We start from the raw sequence: 22917 nt of genomic DNA on the forward strand, positions 1-22917 counted from the left end.
CCACCATAGTATCCACTTCCCTCCACCAATGTGCCCATGCTCCCTTCTGCCCCTTCCTCCCCCACCCCACCGTCTGTCCCCCGACAGGTATATTTTAAGGCTCTGTGGTTATACTTTAGATCACATATTTTCAGTATTGTTGAATCTGTGCCTTGGAAATATTCCACTCCCCTACATCACCCCACATCACAAAGTACAATTGAGCCCCTGACCCTTTCTCCCATTACTTCACTTTCCCATCTTCCTTCCCACTTTGATTTTTCTCCTCTGTCATTCTCCCTATACTCTGGAGTCAAGGGTGATCTAGGCATCCCTCCTCATCCAGTTATTCTTTATACCACAGTTAAATCAGATCATTCTGTTTGCCTTTCTTGTAGCTTACTTTACTGAATGTGATACCTTCCAGTTCTAAATAGGTTGTGGAAAATTGCATAATTTCCTAATTACTTTCAGCTGCATAGTGTTCCATTGTGTGTCCATATACCACATCTTTATAATCCACTCATCTGTTAATGGAAACCATGGTTGATTAAATACCTTAGCTATTGTAGTAAGTGCTTTAATGAATAGTGGTGTGCATATGTCCTTTTGAATAAATGTTTTTGTGTCCTGGGGAGAGATGTCCAAAAGTGAAATTGCTGTGTTATATAGCAGTTCAATTCTGAGTTTACTGGGAGTTCTCCATACTGTTTACCAAGGGGGTTGAACCAGACAACATTCACTCCAGTAGTGGACAAGAGTTCCTTTTTCACCACATTCCCAGCAATACAGATTGTTCTTATTTTTGATGTGTGCCATTCTCACTGGTGTGAGATGGTATCTCATTGTTATCTTGATTTGGATATCCCTAATGATAAGTGATGCTGAGCACTTTTTCACTTGCCTACCAGCTATCTGCCCATCTTCCTCTAATAAATGTCTATTTACATCCTTTCTCCATTTTTTGCTAGAGATTTTGGATTTTGTTGTTGTTGATCTTTGTGAGTACTTTATATATATATATATATATATATATATATATATATATATCCTGTATATCAACACTTTATCTGATATGCTGAATGTGAATGTTCTCCCATTCAGTTAGCTCTCTTTCAGTTTTAGTAAGTTTCTTTTGCCATGCAGACACTCTTTAAATTGATGTTCCATTGTTTATTTTTTATTCTGTTGCCTTTGTGGGCTGGAGAAGTTGCACAGCAGGTAGGGCGTTTACCTTGCATGCAGCTGACCCGGGTTCAATTTCTCCATCCCTCTCGGAGAGCCAGGCAAGCTACCGAGAGTATCCTGCCCTCCCGGCAGAGCCTGGCAAGCTACCTGTGGTGTGTTCGATATGCCCAAAATAGTAACAAGTCTCACAATGGAGACATTTCTGGTGCCCTCTCAAGCAAAATTGATGAACAGCAGGACGACAGTACTACAGTGCTACAGTGCCTTTGTGGTATCAAGATTCCTCAAGACTCCTTTGAGGTCCAAATTATGGGGCATTCTGCCTATTACTTTCCTCTGTGTAGTTTTCAGTCAGACCTCAAGGTCTTTGGTCCACTTTGAATTGACTTTTATGTGAGAGGTGGGAGATACGGGTCCAGCTTTAATTTTTCATACATTTCTATCCAGTTTTCCCAGCACCATTTGTTGAAGAAGCTATCTTCCTTCCATTTCATGTTCTTAACTGCTTTATTGAAAATTAACCGTACATAAATATAGGGTTTTGATTTTGGGTATTTGATTCTGACCCATTGATCAGAAGACCTGTCTTTATCCCAGTACCATACGGTATTGATCATTGCAGCTTTACAGTACAGTTCCAAGTTAAGTAATGAGATACCTTCCAGTTTCTTTTCTTTCAGTATGGCTTTCACTATTCATGGTCTCTTCTGATTTCATAAAAACTTTGTTACAAACTTTTCTAGGTCTTTGGAGAATGTCCTCTGAATTTGGATGGGGATTGCATTGAATATATATATCTTAAGTAGCACTGCATTGTAGCACTGTCATCCTGTTGTTCATCGATTTGCTTGAGTGGACAGCAGTAGCATCTGCATTGTGAGACTTGTTGTTACTGTTTTTGGCATATCGAGTATGCCACAGGTAGCTTGCCAGGCTCTGTCGTGCGGGTGGGATACTCTTGGTAGCTTGCCGGGCTCTCCAAGAGGGGTGGAGGAATCGAACCCGAGTTGGACGCGTGCAAGGCAAACACCCTTCCCGCTCTGCTATTGCTCCAGGACTGGACTGGAGCTTAAGTAGGATAGTCATTTTAGGGATTTTATTTGGGGAGGGCACACCTAGCAATGTTGAGAGCTTCTGGTTCTGTGCTCAGGACTTAGGGGAACCATATGAGGTGCTAGGGATTGAACCTAGGTTGGTCACATGCAAGGAAAACACCCCATCCACTATACTATTGTCATTTAAAATTTTTTATTTTATTTCTTTATAATTTTTAATTAGACAATTATGATTTACAAAGTTGTTGATAGTTGAGTTTTAGGCATATAATATTTCAGTACCAGTCCCACCACCAGTGCCAACTTTCCTCCACCAGTGTTTCCATATTCCCTTTGTACCCCTAACCTCCACCCCAAGCCCAGTTGTCAACTTGACTGACACATTACAACGTTCAAGTGGTTGCAACTTAGATATGTTTTTTTCAGTTTTGTTGAGTCTGTGTTTAGGACATATGGTTATACCACTGACCCATATTACCTGTGTAATTGAAACCCTGATGCCTAATCACCCATTACTTCCCATTCTTTTCTTCGCCCCTTGATTTCTTTCTTTCTTGATGACTTCCCTGTCCTTCTCCTCTCTAAACACTGGGATCAAGGATGATCTAGGTATCCCCATTTACTGCATTTCCTTATCCAGCATTCTATATACCAGATAAGTAAGATCATCGTGTGTTTGCCTTTTTTCTTGTGGCTTACGTCACTGAACATGATCTTCCAGTTCCAATCAGCTTGTAGAAAATAGCATAATTTCATTGTCTAAGAATAGTCATTTTAACAATATTAGTTCTTTCAGTCCATGAGCATGGAGTATTTTTCCTTTTTTTTTTTTTTTTTGCTTATTGGGTCACACCAGGTGATGCACAGGGGTTACTCCTGGCTCTGCATTCAGGAATTACTCCTGGCGGTGCTCAGGGACCATATGTGATGCAGAGGATCGAACGCGGGTTGGTCTCATGCAAGGCAAATGCCCTACCCTCTATGCTATTGCTCCAGCCCCATTTTTTCCATTTCTTAAGGTCTTCTATCTCTTTCTTGAGTGATTCAAAGTTTTACTGTATAGATCTCCCATGTCTTTTGTTAAGTTGATTCCTAGATACTTGAAGTTTTGGGGTACTAATCTAAATGGTTTTGACTCCTTGACCACCTTCCCCTCTGAGTCATTCTTTGAATATAAGAATGCACCGAGGAACTGGAAATAGAGTACAAATGATAAGGTGATTGCCTTGCACACGGCAGACCCCGGTTCGATCCCTGGCATCCTCTATGGTTTCCCAAGCACCCGCCAGGAATAATTGTTGAGTGCAGAACCTTGAACATCACCAGATATGGCTCAAAAAGCAAACAAGCAAACAAGAATGTGACCAGTTTTTGTTTATTGACTTTGTAGCTGGCTACTTTCTTGTATTGGTCGATCATTTCTAGGAGCTTTTTGTGGACTTGTAGGATTTTCTATGTACATTTTAATGTCATCTGAAATAGTGATAATTTGAGTTCTTTTCCAATTTTATTTCCTTTGATTTGCATTTCTTGCCTGATTTCTATAGCCAGGACTTCTAATACTATATTGAATAAAATTAGAGATAGTGGATATCTTTGCCTTTTACCTGATCTGAAGGGATGCTTTCAGTATTGTACCATTAAGAAATATAGTAAAAAAAAGTGATACTGGCTGTGGGATCCTTATAGATGGCTGTTACTATTTTGGGGAAGGTTTCTTCTATCCCTATTTTAATTGTTTTTTTTTTATCATGAATTGATGTTGGATCTTGTCAAAGGCCTTCTCTTCATCAATTGTTATGATCATATGATTTTTCTCTTTCGTTTTATTAATATGGTGTATTATGTTAATTGATTTGCATATGTTAAACCGTCCTTGCATCCCTGGAATGAATCTCAGTTGATCAGGTTGTATGATTTTTGTTAATATGTTGTTGGATTGGATTAGCTAAAATTTTGTTAAGAATTTTTGCATCATGGAGTTCATACCCAATTTAGTCAACTTAATCAATTGCTGAATAAATAGCAGTACTTCTACATTAAAAAAGAAGAATTTTTGTATCATGAACTTAGTCATATACTAAGTTTTTCCCCACATAGGTAGTCCTTTTCCTTCCTCTTCTACTGTTCAATAAACTTATCTTAAAAATAATTTCTATATTAGTGCTCATTAGGAAGAGTTTTCTGAAATTTTCTTTTCTGACAACTATTTTTCAATATAGTGTTAGAAGTCTCTGACTGCTTTGGATATTTGTGTAATGTTAGTAGGTGTTAGGAAGCATTCCTGTGTCTTCAGTATAGTGGAAGAGTTTAAAGGGTATTTGTAGTAAATCTTCTCTGAAGGCTTAATAGAATGTACCAGTAACCCCATCTGAAACAGAACTTTGTTCTTGAGAAGAGTCTTACTTACTGTTTCAATTTTTTTTACTTGTGTTTGGCCAGTTGAGGCTTTCTACTTTGTCTTCATTCATCTTTGGAAGATTATGATTCTAAGAATCTATCAATTTCTTCTAGGCTCTCCAGTTTAAGAGCATAAAGTTTTTCTTAGTAACCTCTCATTACATTTTGAACTTCTGAAGAATGTTTTAACTTCTCCCCTTTTGTCTCTGATCTGATTTACTTGTAGATTTTCTCTTTTTCCTCATTAGTCCAGCTAAAGGTTTATCTTATTTATTTTTAAAGAAAGAACAGCTACTGCTTTCATTGATTCTTTGAATTGCTTTCTTGGTTTCTATGTTGTAGATTTATGCTCTAGGTTTTACTATTTCTCTCATTTTACTACTTTCCTGAGTTTGTTTGCTGTTCATTTTCTTAAGATTTTTCAGATGTGTGTTTAGGTTGTTGATTTGGGCTTTTTCTTGCATTGCCATGAATTTCCCAATTAGTACAGCTTTTGCTGTATCCCATAGATTTTGTTAGCTTGTGTCTTCTTTCTCATTAGTATCAAGGAATATTTTTATTTATTCCTTGATTTCCTCTATGAGCTAGTTATTATTTAGCAGTATTTTGTTCAGTTTCTTTTTTAAAATTTATTTTTTAATTTATTTTTTAATTGAGTCACTGTGAGAACAGTCACAAGGCTTTTAGGATCGAGTCTCAGTCATACTATGCTCAAACACCCATCCCTTCAGTAGTGCACATGTTCCACCACCAAAAACCCCAGCATACCCCTCCTCCCACTTCCCCTCTGCCTGTGTGGCAGATGATTTTCACTATACTCTTTCCTTACTTTGATTACATTCAATTTTCGACAGGAAACTCTCTATCATTATTTGGAGCTTTTCCTCCAACAGTCAGATCTGTCAGAATGGCATCATTAGATTGTATGTTTTCTATTGTTGGTAACAAAGAGCATATGTTGTTGCACAGTTGCGAAAGTGGCTGCCCAGTTTTAGAATTCTGTTATTAAGTCCAGAGGTATTTCTGCCAGCAGCTGCTGCATTCTGAGATTGGTTTCTGTGGCACTGGGATCATGGCTGTTCAGGAGCAGAGGAGCTGTTCATGGGCAACCGCTCGGGGTCTCATTTGGGCGAAAGGCAGGGCCAGTTCTGCCTCCCCCGTTGCAAGATTCCCCATGCATCCCGTCCCATCACTGCAAACTCCTACCTCTCTGTCCAATTGGTTCTGAATGGTGGTAGTCGCCATGCTGTCCAGAGGGAAAAGGCCAAGTGACAGAAACCCTTCCCCTCCCAGGGCTACACGGGGTCGTAGCTTAGTTCAGAGTCCAGGAGTATATCTGCCAGCAGCCGCTGCATTCTGAGATTGGTTTCTGTGCCTCTGGGATAATGGACGCTCAGGGATGGCGGAGCCATTCCTGAGCATATTTTTTGTATATCAGGAAAGGTCTCACAGCTGTGAAAGCGGCTGCGCAATTTGGAGATGTCCCAGTCCCACATACCAGAGCCGTGTTAGTAGAAGCTCAGTGTCACCAGGGCTCCATCTTGAGAAAGTGTGCTGGCTGTACCTTCTTCATCTGGCACCCCTGTGTTGTTGGCCCTGTCTGGGGTCCAAAGCATTCTCCAGCTTGCGTTGCCTGCCGGAATGGCCTGGATTCTTCAGTGTTGGTTGTGGCGAGATGGCGCTGAGGACAGGTTGAAGGCATGACTTCTGGCAGCCGGGGCAAATTGGGAACTGGGCTGGTTTTGCCCCATTCCAGTGCCCCCCTGCAGTTTGGAGATGTCCCAGTCCTGCATACCGGAGCCATGTTAGTAGAATCTCAGTGTCACTGGGGCTCCATCTGGAGAAGGCGTGCTGGCTGTACCTTCTCCGTCTGGCACCCCGGTGTGCTTGGCCTGGTCTGGGGTCCAGAGCATTCTCCTGCTTGTGGTGCCTGCCGGAATGGCCCGGATTCTTAACTGTTGGTTGTAGCAAAATCTTGTTCAGTTTCTTAATGTTGGAAGTTTTCCTCATCTTCTTTCTATGGTTAACTTCAATTTTTATGTCATTGTAATCTGAGAAGGTACTTTGTATGATTTCTATATTCATTAATTTTTGTATTCCTTAGTATATGATATAGCCTAAAGAATTTTTAATATGCACTAGAGAAAAATGTGTATTGTTTTGGGGAATGAAGAGCCCTGTGTATTTCCAGTCCAATGCATTTATCTCTTCATTTAAGGCTCTCATATATTTACTAATATTTAATCTGGTTGATCTGTCTAGTGGAGTGTTAAAGTCTCCCACTACTATTGTGTTTCCTTCAATGTGTTTCTTTAGGTTTGTGAGCAGAAGCTTTATGATCTTTGCTGACCCTTTCATTTGGTGCATAAATGTTGATCACTGTAATTTCCTTTTTTCATTTTATAATAAATTTTATTAAAGAGCCATGATTTACAAAGTTACTGATAGTTGAGTTTTAGATATTCAATAATTTAACACCAATCCTGAGCATGATCTATTGTTTCCCTTTACCAGTAATTAGTGTCCATCACTCTCTCTAATTACCTTCTTTATAATGAATGCTATTTGGGCTGATGTGAGTATGGCTGTCCCAGTTTGTTTTTTTTTTTTGTGTACCACTGGATTGTATGATTGTTTTCCGTCCTTTCACTCTGAGTATGTATTTAACCTGTGCCTTTAGGTGTGTTTCCTATAGGCAACAAATGATAGATTTTCTTTCCTGATCCACCTCACCATTCCATGCATATTAATAGAGGAGTTTAATCCATTGACATTGTGAGAGATTATTGATATAAAGAAAGGCTGTGTTGCCATTTTTGTGTATGAGTATATAGCATCAAACTGCTTTTACAAGAGTATACTTTGCTTTTAATAGGCAGCCTTTCAGTAATTATTGCAGGATTGGTTTAGTTGTCACAAATGCTACTAGCTCTTGTTTATCTGAAGAGGTTCTTATCTGTCCCTCGTATCTAATAGCTCTATAGGGTAGTGGAATCTGGGTTATAATTTTTTTCATTTAGTACTTTGATTATTTTATTCCACTTTTTCCTTACTTGGAAGATAACATGTGGAAGGTCTGTGACAATTATTTCCCTTGCATTTGAGAGTTTTCATCTCTCTTGCTGCTTTAAGCAGTCTGTATTTTTTTCACCATTTTTATTACTACGTACCTGAATATATTTTTTGCATCTATTTTGCTAAGTACTCTTTAAACCTCTTGAATCAGTGCAGAAGACACACAACAGAGAATGAGGAAGTCCAGTTATTATTTCTTCCACCAGTCATTCTTCCCCTTTTTTCCTTTTCCTCTCCTGGTATTCCTATAATTCAGAAATTATTACTCTTGCTCTTAAAAATATTATATTCTCTTCCTTTCCTTTCCTTTTCTTTTGCCAGTTTATTATTGTTGATGGCTATTACTGTGTCTTCAGTATCACTAGTAAGGTGCCTTGCTATTGTATTCTTTAACTCCTTTAATATCTTGGATCAATTCATCCTTGAGCTAGTTGAATTTCTTTTCCGATGACTGCTTTATTTCCATTGTCATTGCATGGAGTTTTGACTAGAGGTTTTCCTCGATGAAGCTTGAGTCTTTATTTGAGCTCTATGATCTTCTGGAACTTCTGTCCCTGTCTGCCATAGCAGGTGCATTCCTTTGTTTCTCCGCTGTTCTTAAAGGTTTTTGGTTGCTGCAGTTTGAACTTCAGATACTCAGTTATCTGAGATCTGATCTGATTTCTCATTTTTGAGTAAAGAAATTCCTGTTAATGTAAGGATTTCTGTGCACTTAAGCTATTTAAGTGGACATGCCAGTAAATATCTAATTATTCCCATTTCCTAGCAGGGTTATTATGGAGGTATTCCTGGACAGATACCAAAACGTACAAGCCCTTAGAGTTGGTGAAGTTGAATAGAAATAGTTGTTGTGCTGATATTTTAGCATTTTGGGGTTCCAGAGCCAGCAATTGGGACAAAGGGTGATGGGGTGAGAGGAGGTTCAGAGCCTTCGACACACCTGCCTGATGACAGAGGCCAGCATCAGCATTAAGACTCCTCAGGGGCATGTCCTGAGTTTGAGAACCAGCATTGAGGCCTATATGTTCCACAGGACTCAGGAAGAGGTCATGGTACAAGTGGTGATGGGAAGAAAGGAGAAAATTTTTATGACTTTGATGATGTGCCATCCCCCCCCCACAAAGACAGGTAGAGTCTAAGCCCTCAGTACCTCAAAATGTGACCTGTTTGTTTTGGGAAATGGGGTCTTTAAGGGGAAGTAATGTCCATATGAGATCATTGGGGTGGGTTCTAATCAACTGTGAGGATTGTTCTTTTCCAAAAAGGGAAATTTGAACAGAGAAATAGGCATACATCAAGGAAGGACTGTTAGTAGACACAGAAGATGTACTAGAGTGATGCATTGATAAGCCAAGTAAATAAAGAATTCTGGAAAACACTAGAGAGCATACCCCTACTAATATCTTGATTTTGGATACCTAACCTTCACAAATATGGGACAGTACATTTCTGTTGCTTCAAGCCACCCAGCTTTTGGTATTTGGCTATAGTGGCCTTATGAAATGAACATAAAACCTCAATTATGGTATTTCTGCCCCTTCTCAGCTGTTAAGTGCTCTTGGACATCTGAAATATGTGACAGTGTCATCCTGATTTGTCCATTGTTCTTCAGAACCTCTTCACCTCTATAATTATTAGTTTCCCCAGTAACATGTGCTGTCTTTCAGAAAGAACAAGTGAAAAGCAATTTATTGGACCTAGCTCTCTATCATGTTTTGTTAACAGGTTATAAAATTCCCAAACCAGAGATCATCTGCATATTGGAGCAAGAAGAGGAATCATGGATGCTGGAGGGCGACATTCCTCATCAGAACTATCCAAGTGAGTGACTGTGATTCACACAGGAGATATGGAAATGCATTATTTTCCTAAGAGAAGTCAGTGCTTTTAAAATTATATTATGCTGCTCTTTTGAAGGTTCTAAACGTTAGCAGTGACTTGAGGATAGACTGCATTAACCTCTCATGTACCAAGTTACGCTCTCCCTTTATTTCCCTTACAGTGATCAACTGTGTTCTTTGCTTATTTCCTCCCAGGAGAATTGCTTCTGTTTCTATACCCCAAATGCTTTTTCCTCCTTCCATAACATTCTTATGCTTCATTATTGAAACCACACTTCCCAGGATCTTAGATTCTTATCAAACACATTCACGTTTCAATTCATTTGCCTTTTTTCACAATCTGGTGATTTTCTCGCATCTGTTCTTCCTCTTACCAGTGCCACTTTCTGTTCTCATTCCTTCTTGTTCTCTTCTCATTCTCATTCTCATTCTCGTTCTTGTTCTCATTCGCATTCTATTTCTCTCATCTCTCAGCTCATTCTCTTTTCATGCATTCTCATTCTCTTCTCAAATTATGGTCATCTACAACCAGCCTCCGTTTCTATTCTCTTTGTAGATATAGCCTTCAGATATCTCACTCTTCTCCATCTCCCCTATTTCAAACCATCTCTCCAAATCTTCAGACTTTATGATTACAGTCACTTGTCCTGTTTCTTTTTAAATCAATTTTATTAATGTACAGTTTACATAAGTGTGCAGGTTGGTGAGGTTTTTTTTTCTTTTTTTAAAAAATGTATTGAATCACCTTGTATTATAAAGTTACAAAATTCTTCATGATTGAGTTTCAGGTATACAGTGCTCAAACATCAGTCCCTCCACCAGTGTTCACTTCTCTCCACCAATGTACCCAGTTTCCCTCCTGTCCCCTTCCTGCCTCTCTGGAAGCCACTTTTTTCTTTTTCATTTTTTCCTCTTCCCCTTTAGACACTGTGGTTTATAATAATGTTACTGAGAGGATGCTGTACATATCACTTTACCTCCTTTCAGCACGCAGTGTTTGTCCAGAATGACCACTTCCCTCTATCATCGTCATAGTGGTCCCTTCCCTAATCTATTCCCCTTTTCCCCCTCCTCTCACTGGCAAACTTGGTACTAAGGACCAGTTATCCTGCTCTTCATTTCTATTAGCTTTGGCATTAGTTTTTCTCCTGCTGTTTTTTGGTGAAAAGTCAGATATATGTTTTCATTATTTATCTGTTTGTTTGTTTTGGAGGGACCTCCCAAGAAGTGCTCAAGGGACCCAAGGTTCACTCCTGGTGATACTCAACCAACTGGATCAGATGGTTCAGTGATCAGGCCAGTACTGTATGGGAAACACAAGAGCCACTCTTGGCTATGCTTGGGGCTTCCCAAGGCTGTACCTGGCCATGATCAGAGGCTCTGTGGTATAGAATATCTGGTTTTGGTTCTTATGTGTGTAATGTATGACTCCTGCTGACCCCTAAGCTATCTTCCTGACCCATCTTTTACATTTTTATCGTGTTGCTTATATTCTTATTTATCATTGAGTTGTAAGAGTTCTCTATATTTTTGGATATAACTAGTTTGCCAGATACATGTATTGCTAGTATTTTTTAAATCAACAGCTTGCAATTTTATTTTCTTACTGGTGCTAAAGAGCAAAACTTTAATTTTAATTTTTCATCTTTTGAATGTTTTTAGTAACTTTTTGGATCTGCCTAAGAAATTTTTGCATACTGTAAGCACACAAAGATTTGATCATTCTTTCTCCTATAAGTTTCATCAGTTTAGCTTATTTTCAGTGTATTATCCACTTTTTGTGTTTGTTATAGGATTGATGTTAATTGTCTTTGACATACTATCTAGTTGTTCCAGAATCATTTGTCAAAGATACTTTCTTTTGTCTATTGAATTTTGTAAGCATAATGTGTGTGTCTATTTCTAGACTCTTGATTCTGCTCACTTGACCTGTATATTTTTAATATATGCTTTATTATTATTATTATTTAAGTATGACTAGTCCAACATATCTGAAGACAACTGCCACAGGAAACATAGTTTGTAACTCAAAGTACCTCCGTGGAAAGGACATGCCATGCCACTTCCACATGGAGAAGCACCAGGGTCAGTGAGTGAAAAGCAAGGGCAAGAGCCTTTACTGTGATTTATCATGGGAAGGAATGGGTGAGTTAGAGTAAGCAGGCTTGGGAGGTTTTTGGATTGATGAGCCTGAGTTGTTTCAGAGGTATCTGTGGGTAAGAATGATCCCTAGTTTCCTGAACTTGGCCCTGAGGTGAGGAACGTGAGGCAGTAGTGGTTCAACCTGTGACAGATCTACAAAGGAGTTATTGGTGAGCTTGGGCTCTGGAATGGGTTAGCTTATGTAAGAAAAGAGGGGTTTTTTGTTTGTTTTGTTTTGTTTTATCATTGGGGTAAGATGGTACTAGGGAACCAACCATAGTCCTCACATGCAAGGCAGCTTCTTGCCTGCTGACGTTCACTGCAACTTGGATGGAACTGAACTTATTTTACTTTAAGTTAAATAAGTCAGTGGGTGGAGATCAAATACTAGATGATCTCACTCCTTTGTGGTATATAGAGAAAGAGAACACTGGAATAGACAATATGGAATGATAAGCCCTTTGGCCTTTGACTGAAAAAGTAAGAGTACCAAACAGTGGGGTGAAGAAGCTGGGAGGGGGAAAGAAGAGTTGAACTAGCTGTGACACAAGGACAATGGTGGAGGGTATTGAGTACTTTGGTGTTGATGAAAGTGCACTAACTTTGTATATCAAAACCATAAACATGTTAATAACCATAACCATGCTACAATAAAAATGAATTAAAATTGGAGGAAATAGAGAAACAAGAAAAGATAAGTTAATGCACTGTTCTTTTGGCTAGCCCATTCTTTGAAAATTAGTATTTTTTTTTTGCTCTTTGGGTCACACCCAGCAATACTCAGGGGTTACTCCTGGCTCTGTACCCAGGAATTATTCCTGGAAGTGCTTGGAGGACCATATGGGATGCTGGAGATCGAACCTGGGTCGGCCATGTGCAAGACAAACACCCTACCTGCTGTCTACTCTAGCCCCACCATCCTTTTTTTAATTATTGTAGCTTTCCTTACAAATCTTGAAATCAGGTAAGATAAGTTCTCTAGATTTGCTTTTCTATTTATATTGGCTCTTCTAGGTCATTGTACTTCCACAAAATTTTATAACTAGTTCTTAACATTTTTGAAAAGGCTTGCTGGGATTTTGTTTGAAGTTGAGATGGCTCTCGAGAATAGATTTTTAAGGGGAATTGACATCTTAGCAATATGAGTCTTCCATTCTGTAAACTATTTCTACATTAATTTACAACTTTATTTTTCCAGCAAAACTTTCAAGGGCTAGAGAAATGGTACATTAGGTAGGGCATTTGTCTTGTACAAGGCTGACCAAGGGGTATCCCCAGCACCCCATATTGTCCCTGGAGCCCTCATAGGAGCGATTACTGAGCATAGAGCCAGGAGTACACCCTGAGCACTTCCAGGTGTGACCCCCCCACACACAGAATAAACAAAAATGGTGTGTCTGTGTTTGTAGGGGGGTCTTATATATGTCATTAAATTTATCTTATTTGGATTTTAATAATTTCCTAAATGGCATTGTTTTGGAGTCTTCATTGTTAACAGTAGAGCTTGGTACATTGACTCTGTGTCCTGAAGCATTCTAAAATGCATCCATTAGTTTCTGTGTAGGTTCTTTTAGGGTGTTTTATGCAACCATTATCACTTCATGGACACTTGCTTCTTAGTGTCTAATCTCATGCCTATATTTTTCCTTTACTTTTTGAAATAAGGAACGCTTTATGTTGAAGTGGTGAATATGGGCAGGCTTGCCCTGTTTCCAATATTAGGTTCAAAACTATCATCTTATTAAGTATGATCACCCCAACATCAGATATTCCTTCATATATTTCTTTTATTTTTTAAATTTCTTATTGAATTACTGTGATATGCAGAGTTTCAAAGTTGTTTTTGATTGAGTTTCAGTCATATAATGTTCTAATACCCATCTCTTCACCAGTGTACATTTCCCACCACAAATGTCTCCAGTTTCCCTCCTGCCCCACCCCTACCCCATGACCTGCCTCTATGTCAGACACTTTTATTCTCTCTCTCTCTTTAAAATTCCTTAGTTGGTTGAATATTTTGTTTTGTTTTATCATGGTTAAGTGTTGAATTTTATTAAGTACTCTTTCTTTATATAATAAAGGAGCATTATTTTTTGAAGTAAATAGATTTTATTCAGAGGTTTCTGAGGGAAGGAAGAAGGGGTAAGTGGGAGAGAGAATAGTAAGAGTAATGCGCTCAAGAGAGAATGAGGGCTTCTCCAAGGGTGGAGGAAGCCCCTACACATAACCGAGCTTTAGACACAAAAGTATGAAAGAATGAAAGTACACATCTCAAGAGGGGAGGTGCGGGCGACACATGTGCTCAGCCACGTGGGCACAAGCAGCACATGGGCTCAGGCAGCATATGCGCCAAAGGAGCATTATTTTTATGTATTAAACAAAGTTTGTCCTATTGAGAGAAGTAATAATTAGCTATAGTTTTTCCCTTTCATGTTTTGAAATTCTTTTTAATGATATTTTAAAGTCATTGCTTAGAGCTAGGTGCTAATAAAAAATCTTTTTATTTTTCTTGAATGATATTGCTTTTGTCATTTCTACATTATGTTTGTCAGATTTCAATGTTAGGGTTATACTAGCCCACAGAAAATTTATGTAAAGTATTCTATACCTATTTTCCAAATTATTTTAATGATGTTGTTGCTTCTTTTAATATTTCATGGAATTCTCCGATGAAACCATCTGGACCTGGAATTTTCTTTTTATTTTTTGCTTTTGGGATCACACCTGGCGATGCACAGGAGTTACTCCTGGCTTTGCACTCAGAAATTACTCCTGGCAGTGCTCAGGGGACCACATGGGATGCTGGGAATTGAACCCGGGTCGGCTGCGTTCAAGGCAAACACCCTACCCGCTGTGCTATCACTCCAGCCCCAAGACTTGGAATTTTCTTTATGGAAAATTTGTAATAACAGATTCATATTCTATATTAGGCATAAGGCTATTAAGATTTTTTGCTTCATCTTTTGTCATATTTTCTAAGGACTTTGTTTATTTCCTCTATGTTGTCTAATTAAATATGTTGTTACTGCAGTATATTCTCATCCTCACATATGGTCTCATGCATATGTTCCATCTACAGGAATGTTGTTTGTTTCCCTAAGAATATGTATATTCAGCCATCGAGGGGTATTGTGCGTTCTAATATGCACATCAGGGTTCATTGCGTGTTGTCGGAACCTATTGCTAAATTGTCAGCTGTTTTTTTTTAATTATATTTTTATGTAAAAACTGACAAATAGATTTGAAAATTTATATAAATATTCAAAGGATCTAGAACAGCACACTCATGAAAAAAGAAGAAAATGTGGAAGATTTACACTATTATTCAGATATGCTGTAATCCAAAGAGTATATTATTTTCTTTTTTTTCAAGCAGATATCAGAATATTTATTTATTTTTTGAGTCCTCTATCAAGTTGATTTTGTTTGTTTTTGTTTTTTTAATAATTTATTAAAAAATTAATTAGTGAATCACCGTGAGGGTACAGTTACAGATTTACACATTTTCATGCTTGTGTTTCCCTCATACAATGTTCGAGAGCCCGTCCTCCACCAGTGCCCATTCTCCACCACCAATAAACCCAGTATCCCTCCCACCTCCCAATCCCATCTCCCCCCACCCCACCCTGCCTCTGTGGCAGGGCATTCCCTTTTGTTCTATCTCTTCAATTGGGTGTTGTGGTTTGCAATAGGGGTATTGAGTGGCCATTGTGTTCAGTCTCTGGTCTACTTTCAGCATGCATCTTCCTTCCCGCGTGTGGTCTCCAATGGTGTTCCCTTCTCTATCTAAGCTACCTTTCCCCCCAGCACGTGAGGCCAGCTTCCAAGCCATGGAGCCAATCTGAGAGTATATTATTTTCTTTAGGGTTTTTGGGCCACATCAGAAATGCTCAGGAGTTACTCCTGGCTCTGCATTCAGGAACTACTCCTGGCGATAATCAGGGGACCATATGGGATACCAGCGATCAAACCTGGGTCAGCCGCATGCAAGACAAGTGCACTACCCACTGTACTATCACTCTGGCCCCAAAGAGTACGTTATTTTAAAAATCTTTTTATTTTGTTTTGTTTTGTTTGGAACACACCCAGCAATGCTCAGGGCTTACTCCTTGGAAATCACTCCTGGTGTTACTCCGGGGGCCATATTGGATGCTGGGGATCGAACTCAGGTTTCCACAAGAAAGACGAGTGCTGTACCTGCTGTGCTATCTCTCTGTCTCTATTTTAAAAAACCTTAAAATTGAGGGACTGTGATTTACAAACTGTTAATGGTTTCCTGTGCAAATAAGTCCAATACCATACCCATCACCAGTTAACCTCCTCCCCCAAGGACCCCAATGACCCTCCCTTTCAATTCAACACCACCAGCTCAATTGTGTGGGTAAGTTCTCCCATTGTGTTGCCTTTGGCCCTTTGTCCCTACTTAGCTGTGTATCATTAAGTTCCACATATGAAAGAGGTCATTCTGTCTCTATCCTTTCTTTCTGTCTTCACTCAGCATGATATCCCTATTAATGTTGCTGCAAATTGTATGGTTTTGTTCTTTCTCAAAGGTGCACAGTATTCCATTGTGTATGTGTTCCACAACTTCTTGCTGCATTCATCATAGTTGAGCATTTGTGTTGTTTCCATACCTTGGCTATCATACTAAGTGCAGTGATGAACATAGGTATCATATATCCTTTCAATTTAATGTTTTTGTGTTTTGCTGCTGGATGCCAAGAAGTGGTATCCCTGGATCTTGTGGGATTTCTATTCTATTCGTATATTTTGGAGAGATCTCTATTACTTTCCATAGAGGCTGAACCAGATGATATTCCTACCAACAGTGGATGAGGGATCCTTTCTCACCGTAGCCCCACCAATACTGGCTGTTTCTTGACTTGTTGACGTGTGCCATTCTCACTGGCATGGGATGATATCTCAATATTGTTTTGATTTCCCTAATCATGACTGACAATGAACATTTTCTCATATGCCTGTTGCACACGCATATGAGACACTGTACTTTATTGAAATGGAGCCATAACAGAGAGAAGAGAGAGTCCAAGAATAGACCTGCACATATATGGACAACTGTTGAGTTTTGAAAGAGGTGTACCAATGCAGTGCAGTAGGGGCAAAGAAAGTCTTTTCAACTAATTATGCTGGAACAAATTGATATCAGTAGGTTTGCTGTTTGTCTTACACATTATTTTGCCTTTACAAAAGACCTACATTAATACCTTTTTTCACTAACTGAAAGAAATACAAAGAAGATTTCTGCTTTTACAACAAAAGGCAAATGCATTCAGCATTGGTTTGCAGCAGCTGTTATAGAGGCAGCTTACTCACGAGCAGTGAGAGTGGTACTTCCAGGCTTATTCCCAAGAAATGACTTTATGCAGGCTGTGTATTTATTATATCATTCCCGTTTTTACTATATGTCAGTGTTGTTTTAGGTTGTATGTTATTTGTCATAATTTGATAGCTAATTTTGGAATCTGAAAGCACACTAAATTTAGTTTAAATTCATAGTGATTAGTTCTTAGTACAGAATTAATAATAATAATAATAATTACTAAATGATAATAATAATTCTTCTTAGTACAGAAAGTACTGTTTTCTTACCAAAAATTTTCATTGGGAATGCTCTCCTTTTGGATAGTAGGAGAAACTCGTATTGAAGGAAAAGAATTCATATCGGGGCCAGAGAGATGGTACAGCGGGTAAGCACTTGCCTTGCCAACCTGGGTTTCATCCCAGCATTCCACATGGTCTTTCAAGCACTGCCAGGAGTAATTTTTGAGTGTAGAACCAGGTGTAAGCCAGGTGTAAGCTGGTGTGGCTCCCAAATGAAAACAAACAAACAAACAAAAAAACTCAACCAACCAATCTGTTTTGTTGTTGGTTTTTGGGGCCACACCTAGCTTGCTCAGAGCTTACTCCTGGCTTTGTGCCCAGGGATCATTCCTGGTGGGATTCAGGGGCCTATATGTCATCCAGTGTTAAAATCCAGGTCAGCTGCATGCAAGGCCAATACTCTATCTGCTGTACTATTTCTCTGGCCCTGACACATATCTATCAAAAAAAAACACCCTTGGGGCCGGAGCGATAGCACAGCGGGTAGGGCGTTTGCCTTGCACGCGGCCGACCCGGGTTCGATCCCCGGCATCCCATATGGTCCCCCAAGCACCGCCAGGAGTAGTTCCTGAGTGCAAAGCCAGGAGTAACCCCTGAGCATCGCTGGGTGTGACCCAAAAAGAAAAAAAAAATCACCCTTATTCTAAAGTTTTGGACCTCTGGTATGACTGGCCTTTTTCAATTAGATTCTGAAAAGTATACCTTAAAAACTTTAACTAGTGAAAACTCTAGTTGCCAAAAGAACTTTTTTTGGTTCATCATATATTGGGGGGGTTTGAAGCTTAGTCTGCATATTCTCAGTGTTTGTAGTAATAACATTGTACTCCTATATTGTTCTGTGGTTATTTTCCATACCAGGCAATGAGCTAGGTTCAACTCAGACCAAAGATGCTGTCTCGCCTAAGGTTTCTGGTCAACTCAGTTCCCTGTTCACACTTCTTCTGATCTTCTTTAAAATAGGCCAGCTCTTATTCACTCAGCCAGAACATATTTTGTTTTGTGCTGTCTTTCTTTTTATTATAGCACTATATGTAGAGTGATTTTTAGGAGCTTACTTTACAATACTAGCAGTGGGATTCTTACAGTTGATTCTTGTACACTGACTTTGTATTATTGACACATTCATATATTCATTTACTAATTCTAGTTATCCTTTTGTAAATTCCTTGATTTGGGGGCTTGTATTATCATCACATTTTATCTTTTCCTTTTAAATTTGAACGTTTATTCAAATTCAAATTAAAATGCAGGTGGTTGGTTTGGGGAGGGTTGGGGGTATGGAATCCACATGCAACAGTATTCAGGAGCTACTTTTGGCTCTCTGTGCTTGGGGTTACTCCCAATACTGTGGAGGACCATTCAGTGCTGGTTTTCTGGACCTCCTGCTTTATAGAGCAAGCACTCAGCCATTGAGCTATCTTTCCAGGCCTGAATGTTCTTTATTTTTATCTTATCTTGTTCCTAATCCAATGGCAAAGCATTTAGCATTTCATCTTTTTCTGTACTAGCTGTGCTTTTCCTTAACTGCCTTTGATTAACTTGTGGCAATTTCTTTCTATTCCTAGTTTTACAAGAGTATATAGTTTAAATAGATGTTAAATTTTCTGTGCTTGTACTTTGTTAATTGAGATGAACATCTTATTCTGCTCTGATGGCTAATTTCACTGATTTCTGGAGGTGACCCTGTCCTGACATTTCTAGGATAAACTTTTCTTGATCACATTATTTTATCTTTCTTATATATTTCCTGATTCTACTTTCTAATATTTAGAAAGGACTTTTATGTCTGCTTTTGGAAGATTTTAGTCTTTCCTGATTTGGAATTTTTATTGATTACATACTTTATTTATTGAGTTGTTTTGAATTGTTTTCTTTCTTCTCTTTTTTGGTTATGGGGCCACAACTGACCGTGCTCAAGACTGGCTCCTGGCTCTGCACTCAGGGATCACTCCTAGCAGTCTCAGGAGAGCATTTAGGGTTCTAGCGATTGAACCCAAGTAAGCTGTGTGCAATGCAAGTGCCTCCTTGATGTGCTATCTCTCTACCCAACATCTTTGATCCTAATATATTAGTAATCTCATAAAATGAGTTGGGAAATTTCATGCCTGTTCTTTTTTCTGTTAAAGTTTGTATAAAGTAGTATACTTGCTAAAATATTTCAGTATTCACACTTCTGTTTTGAGATTTTTATATAAGACTTCCTTAAATTACATATATGTATATGTATGTATATGCATATATATGTATATGTATTTAAATACATGACAAAATTCGCTAGTGACCTAATCTTGTCCTGATTATTTGACTTTGCATGAGAGTGTAACTTTAATTTCCTATTCACTTTCTTTACTACATATAGGGATATTCATATATTTCTTTTATTCTCATTTTGATCATTTGTTCAAGAAGTCAGGACTGGAAAGATAGTACAGGGGTAAAGTGCTTGTCTTACATGCAGCCGGCCCTGGTTCAATTCTGGCTCCACTTAGGGTCCCCAAGCACTTCCAAGTGTTATTGCTGAGCACTGCCAGGTGTAACCCCAGCCAAAAATTGTTTTTGTATTTTTCTAAGTTGTAAATCTTTTGGAATATAGTGATTTCCTACTATTCATAGATTATTGTTTAATAATTGTTACGTGTTCAACAATGTGACTTCTTTCTCTGACATTAATAGAATCAATACATAAAAACTAAATTTGTATACAGCTAGCAGCATATCTTCAAAATGTATAAACATTGATAATATAAGGATGTATAAGCAAAATATATAACTGCAGTTGGTTCTTTTAACATGCTTATCTCTGTAACTGATACAGTGTCAGATCACTGGAAGATGTAGAAGATTTGAACTTGATAAACCAGTATGACAGAGTTGACACGCATTAGGTCACTGCATCCAACAATTCTAGAATATACATTCTCTTTAGATGCTTAAGGCACACAGACCCAAGTGGACCCTTTGGAGGGACTAATTGTAATAAATGTCAAAGGATTGAAATTCTACACTCTGTTTGCCCCTATAGAAGTAAATTAAAACTGAACAGATATACAACTCAAGGATATCCAAATGTTTGAAAAATAAGCAATAAACATCCAGATATTCCACAAGGCAAGGATGAAATCACAGTGGAATTAAAAATATTGAGTATAATGATAATAGAAATATGACGCATCAGAATTTATAGAATGAAGTCAAACCACTAAGTTGGAAATTTATTGCTTTATGCAAATATATCTAACAAAAAGTTAGAAAAATTAAAATTGGTCATCTAATTTCATACAGTAATGAAAATGAACAAATTCTAAAATTGGTTTTTAAAAATGAATTAAATTGATAGCTATCTAGTAATATTAATGGATAAAACACAGGTTATTAATCATAAGAATTATAAAGTAGCACCACTGCAAATTTTATAGCCATTAAAGATGTTGAAGAGCTATTATAACTTTCTGTCATTGTATTTGATAACTGATATGAAATGGACAAAGTCCTAGAAAAACACAAATTGCCAAAAATGTTATAAAAAGAATTAGAAGAATTGTAGAAACTATTTACTTTTTATACTTTAAAAAAATTTTATTAGTGAATTTCCGTGAGGTACAGTATAAACTTATGAACTTTCATGTTTGCATTTTGTTTACATCCCTCCACCAGTGCTCATTCTCCTCCACCGATGTTCCCAGTATCCCTCCCACCACCTCCACCCCAATCCCCACCACATAGAAAGATCGCACTTATCTGTGGAATATAAAGTTGCAGAATGTGAGATTAACACCCAAGAGCAGTAGAGATAAGAACCAGGAGGTCGGCCCCACAGCTTGGAAACTGGCCTCACATGTTGGGGGAAAAGGCAGCTGAGATAAAGAATTTACTTTTTATAATTTCATAACTCTCAATTAGTGTTCAGTGACTCGGGGGTTACTCTCAGCAATACTTGGCTAGTTGGGCCTGACAGTTCAATGTGTGGACCTAGGATGCAATGTTGCCTGGGCCCAGCAATGCTTAAGGGCCATCAGAGCCACCTCGATGGTGGTCAAGGAATATGCTTTGCTATGATATGAACTTGAGTCTTTGCACATGCCAAGCATTCACCTATGACCCGTAATTCATCTCCCAGGACTTTTTGGTAGCTATTTTTGAGCTAATAAAGATAGTTGCTCAATAACTAAAAGGCATTATCCAATATTTTCAGTCTCATGGCTTCACTAGTGAATTCTTCCAGTTAGTTATTTAAAGAATAACTAATAATTAGTAACAATATTTAAGTTCTTTTGGAGGAAATTGAGAGAATACATTCTATCTTATTAGAAAGTAAATTGAACTATATTCTAATAAATAATTACTCTTCAAAAGATATTTCGTGAAGTGAAAAGGCAAAGCACAAACTGGAAGGAGATATGTACAGTATATTGACTTGACAAGTGACCTATCTTAAGAATACAGTTCTTAGAAATTAAAAAAGAAAATGGCAGAAAACCCAACAAAAAAGGAAATGGGCAGAGACAGGAAAAATATTTCCCAAATAAGAGGAGTATCTTTAGCAAGATATTTAGGTTTTTAATGGTTTAATATTGTTTCTAATGAGATTTGTAGATTCTGTTATTCTTTCTACTTTATCTTAAATGCTTCTGTTAGATTTCATTACCCGGGACACTACTTTTACCTTTGTTATTAACTTTTTGTTTGTTTGGGGGCAACATCCACTAGTGTGGGGAAGTATCTCTGGCTAGATGCTTGGAGGTCACTCCTAGGACTGCATAGGGGACCATATGGCGTCAGGAATTGTACCTTGGGCTCCTACATGCAAAGTATGTGGTCCAGTCTTTTGAACTTTTGTCTTTTGCTTTATGAAGTATCTTCATTACTACACCGTATTATATAACACATGACTAATAACTCATTTTTAGTATAATGTACTATGTGACTCTGTATTTCCAGTTAAGAGTTATATATGTGCAATTTCCTTAATTCATTATTTTCTCAGAATTTCTCCCTATCTTTAATACCTATCATATATTAAGTTTGTCTCTGCATCTGAGCTCTTTATCATTTTGTGACCTGCATATTCAGGGAATATTCAGGAATCCTGGCAGTGCTTGGGAGACCCTGTGTGGTGCCTGGGATTGAACCCGGGTTGACTGTGTGTAAGGCAAACACCTTATGCCCTATATTACCTCTCCAGTTCACAAATAGAGTTGCTTATATCACAGATCATTGGAAAACCCAATTGTTCATGTTTATTCAGGAATCTATTTCCTTTCAGTACATTACCTCATCATTTTCAGGTTTGCTCTTTTTGTGTGTGGCATTTACATGTTTGAATCAATGTTGCTGCCAAATCTCAAAGTCTCATTTTAAGATAGTTGTTCCTATCCTTTTAAATATAGAATGATTTACTGAGAAAACATAACCACTGTCTCAGTGTTCTCATTTGAAAATGACATCTATAACTTGATCTCATATTCTGTCATAGAACCTTCTTACGAAGTATATCAGTTTTCAGGGGGGTTGAGAATTGTGATATGTCTGGATATACATGTCCCTGGAGCTTCTACTCTGTTAATTCAAAATAATGGTTAGACATTGTAGTGGAAAGATTTTGATCTACTACAGAT

The 22917-nt window shown here is 38.2% G+C and overlaps 2 protein-coding genes across 5 annotated transcripts in view; both read left to right on the forward strand.

Moving 5' to 3' along the window:
- LOC101545503 (zinc finger protein 81) overlaps positions 1-22917 on the forward strand; it is an 84649-nt gene that overhangs the window by 48050 nt on the left and 13682 nt on the right. For all 4 annotated transcript variants that reach the window (XM_055120227.1, XM_055120224.1, XM_055120226.1 and 1 more), the window contains one exon: positions 9423-9518. In XM_055120227.1, the coding sequence (XP_054976202.1) occupies positions 9423-9518 (96 nt within the window). The remainder of the gene's footprint in view (positions 1-9422; positions 9519-22917) is intronic.
- The window catches only part of LOC101556179 (ubiquitin carboxyl-terminal hydrolase 10-like), a 157036-nt gene that overhangs the window by 10749 nt on the left and 123370 nt on the right, over positions 1-22917 (forward strand). Inside the window, exon 2 of the mRNA XM_055120218.1 lies at positions 9423-9518. The gene's annotated coding sequence lies outside the window, so the exon portion shown is untranslated. The remainder of the gene's footprint in view (positions 1-9422; positions 9519-22917) is intronic.

Source organism: Sorex araneus, chromosome X, assembly GCF_027595985.1.
Source record: "Sorex araneus isolate mSorAra2 chromosome X, mSorAra2.pri, whole genome shotgun sequence".
NCBI lineage: Eukaryota > Metazoa > Chordata > Mammalia > Eulipotyphla > Soricidae > Sorex > Sorex araneus.